Source organism: Brienomyrus brachyistius, chromosome 1, assembly GCF_023856365.1.
Source record: "Brienomyrus brachyistius isolate T26 chromosome 1, BBRACH_0.4, whole genome shotgun sequence".
NCBI classification, from domain to species: domain Eukaryota; kingdom Metazoa; phylum Chordata; class Actinopteri; order Osteoglossiformes; family Mormyridae; genus Brienomyrus; species Brienomyrus brachyistius.
The window spans coordinates 13,753,439-13,760,077 of NC_064533.1; the positions used below are offsets into that span (position 1 = coordinate 13,753,439).

General features: G+C 41.7%; 1 protein-coding gene across 3 annotated transcripts; it reads left to right on the forward strand.

Moving 5' to 3' along the window:
* Positions 1-390: 390 nt before the first annotated feature.
* Positions 391-6,335, forward strand: csrp2 (cysteine and glycine-rich protein 2). Of its 3 annotated transcripts, none has more exons than XM_048970539.1 (6): positions 391-542; positions 2,019-2,137; positions 3,089-3,257; positions 3,800-3,929; positions 4,890-4,983; positions 6,069-6,335. In XM_048970539.1, the coding sequence occupies exons 1-6, from the start codon at positions 400-402 to the stop codon at positions 6,143-6,145; spliced, it is 732 nt and encodes a 243-aa protein (XP_048826496.1). In that variant the 5' UTR covers positions 391-399; the 3' UTR covers positions 6,146-6,335. The 3 variants fall into 3 exon arrangements, with proteins under 3 accessions (XP_048826496.1, XP_048826506.1, XP_048826514.1); XM_048970549.1 differs by lacking the exon at positions 391-542 and adding an exon at positions 971-1,114; XM_048970557.1 differs by lacking the exon at positions 391-542 and adding an exon at positions 1,907-1,924 and having other exon boundaries at positions 2,018-2,137.
* The last annotated feature ends 304 nt before the right edge of the window (positions 6,336-6,639 follow it).

Here is a 6,639-nt window from a genome sequence, read left to right on the forward strand (position 1 = left end):
GAGTCACTAGGACTTCATTACACCTAGAACCCAGGTGTAAAATCCGCATGGTATACACAGCTTTCATAAACGGGTTCACCTACACAATTCGTTACACAGACACTAACCAATATCCATACCTTCTTAAAATATATTGTTAGTTACTTAGTTGACGTAACAGCCCACTTTCAGTCCACAACCAGATAACTTAATATCCGTTTAACATATATAGATACACTGTATGTACAAACCACCCTGAATAGCAGCCAACAAATGTTACAAGAAGTTATTTTTTTACTTAATCGTGTAGGCCTACGTTATAACGTGCTGTGTTCTATGATGCTACTTATTAACAAGCATTTGTCATAGCAAAACTGAAGTTTCTGTTTTTTTAAACATTTATTTGAATAGGTCAGAGCCATGGTGACGCAGAGTCTGAAGACTTTCCCCCAGCTTGCAGAGCCAAACCCCACCCTCGCCTTAAACGGGACGCTGTCCGCGACCTCGCCGCTCATCCAGCCTCGGGAGGCGACCGGGACGCCGCTTCATCACCCGCGAGCAAAGTAAGGACCTTCGTAACAGCCGAGAGGGGCTGAAAAGATCCGTGCAAACGGAAAGGGGTCGCCTGTGAATTGCCTGGGTGCTTCTCCAAGCCTCTCGGACGTTGCCTGCTCACAACGCATGGAAATCCACTGGTTCGGTGATACCAGCGCAATCTGCTCTTAGGAACCTCCACTTAGTACGCCCACTTAGATAGATAGTACGCCTGTTTGAAGAATATCTATCTATCTATCTATCTATCTATCTATCGTCGGATGTCTCGTTGTTATATTTGGTTGCTCTGCGGTATTTACTGTAGTTTTCCGTTTTTTTTTGCAAAGTAAACTCTTCAAACATCCATATAAATGTCGTTTTACTTACCTTTCATGTCTCATCGTGACTTTTTAAATGTGGTCGTTAAAATTTATTTAAATTTCAAAACGAGGTTTTACTGCATTGCTATAGGTACGTTGAATGGTAGTAACGGTGCTCCCATTCTCTCCAGCTTACTTTGTCCTTCGCTTGTTACCTAAAAGCATTTCGGCTACATCTAACGAAATGCACCTGGTGGAGCGTGATGGGTTTAGTCCCGACGGTAAATGCCGACGTTTTGGAAAATGGTCGTTTAATCGTGATATAGGACTAACCTAAAATTGGTTATAATGTTAACAGATATACTTGCTGTAATATTGTCGTAAATATTGCATTGGTGACGTTTTCAGAGCCGTTTAAAACGAACTTTTAAGATTTCAAGTTACATTGAAACAGCTGTGTAGTAACTGCTTTTATATTCTGCCGAATGGTTTTTTGCTCAGTCGGACCAGAAATTCAAACGGCTGCTCTGACATGTTTCTGATATCATCTGAAAGTTATTACCAAAATCTGATATTATGAAAAGGTTTCTGGGTAGTTATATAACAGTTCTCCACAGGTTTTTATAAAGCGTCACGTATTCCTATGTGGAATTGAAAGGAAATGCAAGATCTCCTTGACAATGTCCTTCTCCATTTGATGTTACGAAATAGAAAACATGTAAAAGATGAATTACGTGTAGTTCTCTGCGTGCTTGACTAGTGATTCGCAATTACGTCTGTATGTGTAAAGCAATGAATATTTTGCCGCTTCCCAATCGTTTAATTTGCTTGCCCACAGTTTAGACTAAACGGTTACGACATTCTCTTAAAGAGTCCAAGATTTAACTATTTAGTCAGGCCAGTTTACTGGAAATGTTAAGCCGAGTTTCATGTTAAGTGGTGTGTTCCTTAGCTAGGTTTGAGTAGGTTTTGATGCTCTTTGACTGAAATAGAAACTTCAAAGGTAATTTGACTTATGTTCATCAAATTTCAGATTCACAGAGCTCAGTGTGCTGAGTTTCAAAAAAACCAAAGGATGCGTTAGTGTCACTGATAGGCTGTCCATGGTCAGGAAGTCATGGGATGGACCCAAACTTCCTTGTTTTGTTGTTAAAGACAATACCATATTTGTTTTTCTCTTCACAGAGCCAACATGCCTAACTGGGGAGGGGGAAACAAATGTGGGGCCTGCCAGGGGACAGTGTACCATGCTGAGGAGGTCCAGTGTGATGGAAGGAGCTTCCACAAGTGCTGTTTCCTCTGCAGTGAGTGTGGTTTTGGTTACTATCAAGTGAAGGGCTCAGTGTCGCAAATGTCATCCATCCATCCATCCATCCATCCATCCATCCATCCATCAATATGCACTCTGATACAACTTGCAGAAGATCTTTGTGTAGTGAAATCAGATTTGTTTTATTGTTGTTAGAAATTAACCAGTGTGCCTTTAAAGAACAAGTGTAGTGGACTTAGATGAATAATGTTATTATAAAAATAAGTTATTTAATTGGTAGAACATTTGGATAATCTAGTTGATAGTCCATCCATTTTCACTAACCATTTATCCAGTACGTGTGAGCATGCCTAGAATCCATCCCTGGAAGCTGAGAGCATGTTATGAGGGACACTTAAAGTGGGGTGTCAGTAGAACAGCTGTATTATATAATATGAAATTAAATAATGTAGAAATAGTAAATAATGATAAAATTAAATATTGCTCTTTCAAAAATAACTTCTTATGGTTCTGAGTGAAAAGCTAGTGTTTCGTCTGATGTTCATGCAGTTATTTTGAGTTTTGTTCTTTCAGCAAACATCACTCTTTTTTTTTATCTCGCTCTTAAGATGGGTTTATCAGATGAAATCTTATCTTTGAACTGACCACCTCTGCTATTTACTACTGCTGATCACATTTGTGAATCTATGCTGGTATCGAGTGCTTGTTGTACGTGGCAGTAGGACAGGGTGGGATCAGTATTTTTACGCATTTTTCTTGGTACGGACATTGACAGATTAACGGATACCCTTTGCCAGTGGTCAGTTTGTCTTGCATGATGTGAGGATTTCTGGATGGTTTCGTGCACCTGAACATGTCAATGTGTTCTGTGCTAAACAAAAATTATTTTACCATTTGTCTGACACTCTGGATAGAATAAATTATAAAACAGTCTTGTCATTCCATCTGGTTCTACTGCATTGTACAAGGTACTCCCTTGTTTTAGTGGTCTGCAGGAAGGGCCTAGACAGCACCACACTGGCCATTCATGACCAAGAAATCTACTGCAAGTCCTGCTACGGGAAGAAGTATGGGCCCAAGGGTTATGGCTATGGTCAGGGTGCTGGGACGCTCAACATGGACCGTGGAGAAAGGCTTGGGATCAAACCAGAGCAGTGAGTGCTGAATGCTAAATTGCTTTTTGGACCGTCTCTTATGGTGGATTATGGTGATGGAACGCTCCAGATTCAAGAGGGAATGTTCTGCTGGTTATCTTTGATGGCATTGTTTTAAAGCATCCAGTGAATTATTGTTCATATCCTTTGTTATCCAATGAAAAAACAACATTGGAGGGCCTCCAATCTCATAGATCTCATGCTGTAGATTATGAGAGGAAAGCTTGTTTGCCCAAGCAGATCTGTGAGCTTACAGCAACTCCCACACTTATGAGGATGGAAGGCTAAGGCCTGCTGACTGTTCTCTGTCAGGTGGCTGTTATTATGAAAGAGCTCACTGTATAACATTAGTTCTAAGGTCACATCATGTTCTGAAAGACAATGTGCCCCATTCATCTTACCACGGTTGCAGGAGGTAGTCATCCTTCCTTGTGCAGAACTCCAATATCTTTCGCTACCTAGACAACAGGCCCAGTTGAAGATGACATCAAATGATCTAGTTGTTTTTCTTTTCAGTGCCTCTTTTTTTTTTCTCCCTGCAGGGTTCAAGGTCATCGGCCCACAACAAATCCCAATCCCTCGAAGTTCGCTCAAAAGTTCGGCGGCTCGGAAAAGTGTGCCCGCTGTGGGGAATCTGTGTATGCAGCGGAGAAGATCGTGGGAGCAGGCAAGGTAATGAGGAAGAGGATGAGTGGGAACTAGCAGGCTTAGTGTGATCTTATCCCCGTTTATTGTTAATAAAATGTCAAGGCCAATTTCGGTGCCTTAGTGTTTCCTAAAGTACAGCTCAAAATCCTCCGTTCCAAACAGATGGCGTTAAAAGTGTGCAGTCTGGTCCGGCAGATGTTTTCAATCATTTTTGTCCTTGGATGTTGCTGCAAATGTCACCTGGCTCAAACGCCGGAGACTTGTTCCAGACTGGGGGTGTCATTTTTGATACCACTGTAGTGTTGGAAATGAGGGTGAATATTACATTTACATCCTACCCTGCTGTTAAGGAAGAGCACTTGTACTCCGGACTTTTCTTAGGGAAGCAAGTGCAGAGACTGATTCTGTTCTTTTTTTGGTAGATGGAATAGTAGACCTTATTTAGAAATATGTAATCCTGTAATTGGCCCAGAGGTCTGGTGTAACATAATGGGCAAAGAATAATGAAGTTGTTTTACTTTAAACTCTGTTTCCTGCTGTATTTTTGTGGTTCCTGGGTACTTTGTATGTCGGCTTCCATATCTGGATTGTAAAACATTCCCATAACTCGCTTTGCGCCTGGAAAAAGGAAACTTCATTTCATGCTCCAAGAGTTTTACTAGATCATGGAGGATGGTTAAAACCAGGATGCATGTTCTACCTCTGTAGTGCTGTTACTGAGATCATTATTTTGGATATGATTTTATACGTAACATTTTATGTGAATTTTTTTTAAAAGGAGTATGATTTTACACGTTTCCTTCCAACTAGGTTTAAAAGTGATGTTGCAGACAGCTCAGTTATTGTAGGCTGTTTAATCTCCACCCCAAATCCAAATTTCCAGTGACTTCATTCCATTGGCCCAGCAGGGAATGCAGATTTTAAAAGGATAATCTGTTTAAATGATTGATTGGTGTGACTCAGCTCTTGCTCTTCCATATGAAGCCCTGGCATAGGAACTGCTTCCGGTGTGCCAAGTGTGGAAAGAGCCTGGAATCCACCACCCAAACGGAAAAGGATGGGGAGATCTTCTGTAAAGGTGATTCCCACACGTGGATCTCATGGCTAATTTCCATTCACAGCTGCCAAAGACACAAGTATAGGCACCTGAAATGTGGCCTGTTGATAGTACAAATATTAAGAACCATTCAGGGCTTTAAGCCGTGGGCTCGGTAATGACTGATTCAGCGCTCTAGTTGCAGGAGAGCCTTAGTGTGCATGTACTACGCTACATACGCATTGATGGTGTACTGATAAAACAATTAGACACACTCTAAGCAGGATGTCTTTTTCAGTGCTTGTCTGAGAAGCAACTACTCGCCATTCTGCAGAAAATGTGTTTGGCTGTTGCAACTCGCCATTAAACCACACCCTGGTGTGGTCTAAACATCAGGCACCACTTCAGGATTTCTTGCTGGCCAGAACACTTGCGCTCTGATACAGACTACAGAAGATCTTTGTGCACTGAAATCAGATTTGTTGTATGTTTGTTAGAAAGTATTTCTTGCCCATTTAAACAAGTACAGTGAGCTTGGATGGGTAATGTTACTATTGAAATAAAGTGGTTAATTAGTAGAATGTTATGATATTCTAGTAGACAGTCTATCCATTTGGGGTAACCACTTATCCAGTACATGGCAACAGAGTCTGGAGCCTGTTCTTGGAAGCACAGACTGCACTGATGCAGTTGACTCCTTGACAGCATGTGTTTGTAAACTGCTATTTGCCTCACCTGTATGTTGCTTCGAACCTGGAGCAAAGCACCCACAAATGCAAACTCAACAAAGGGGAGCCGGCGGCAGGAATCGCGCACACAGCCCCACAGATGTGAAGTCGCAGTGCTACCCACCGAGTCTGATTATAGGCTGCTTCAGTGATCAAGTAGCAACAGCGAAGAGGGCAACTCTGCTCCAAAAACAAGCATGAGTGGACTTTTGAAAGAAAATGCCATTAAACCAAATAGCTGGCATTTTCTGAAATGAGACACAAGCCAAGTGATACCGTGCAGCTGATGACCAAAATGTTTTTGCGACACAAGCGCTAGACTCAAGTCTGTTTTTTTTTTGTGAACCTCTTACCACTTGTCTTAAGCTGGCGGTTAAGTATCAGTGTTTTCTATTACAGCATGCTACGCCAAGAACTTTGGACCGAAAGGATTCGGCTATGGTCAGGGGGCTGGGGCCCTCGTCCATGCACAGTGAAGCTGCCCCTGAGCGCTGCGTAACATAGACGACCCTCAAAGTCTCAGCTATGTATATTTTATTACTGTCCAAAGCAGCGTTTGCCAGTGGCTTAGTACTTTCTGATGACATGCTTTGAGGATTGCTGTGTAAAAACTAGGCTGCCTATTTTCATATTGCAAATACAATAAAGCACATGTATACAATTTTACACCCATGTGCCCTGAAGTACTTTCACACAGGAATAAATCACATCTATAATTTTGAGCAAACGGGTGAAAAATACTACAAGAAGCAGCTGGCCGACTAGTGATTTAAGTCTATGGTCACTTAATGTGCTCACATGACATATTCATCACTATATAGGCAGAACCAATGCAAAAAGCGGTCATGGTTGTGCAGCTTTAAAAATATATACCCCCCTCCCCCCCCCCCCCCAGTGGGGTAAGTAATGGTAGTTATGAACTGAAGAACAAAGATGATTTCACACAGTAGATGTTCCAGGTAACAGGTGT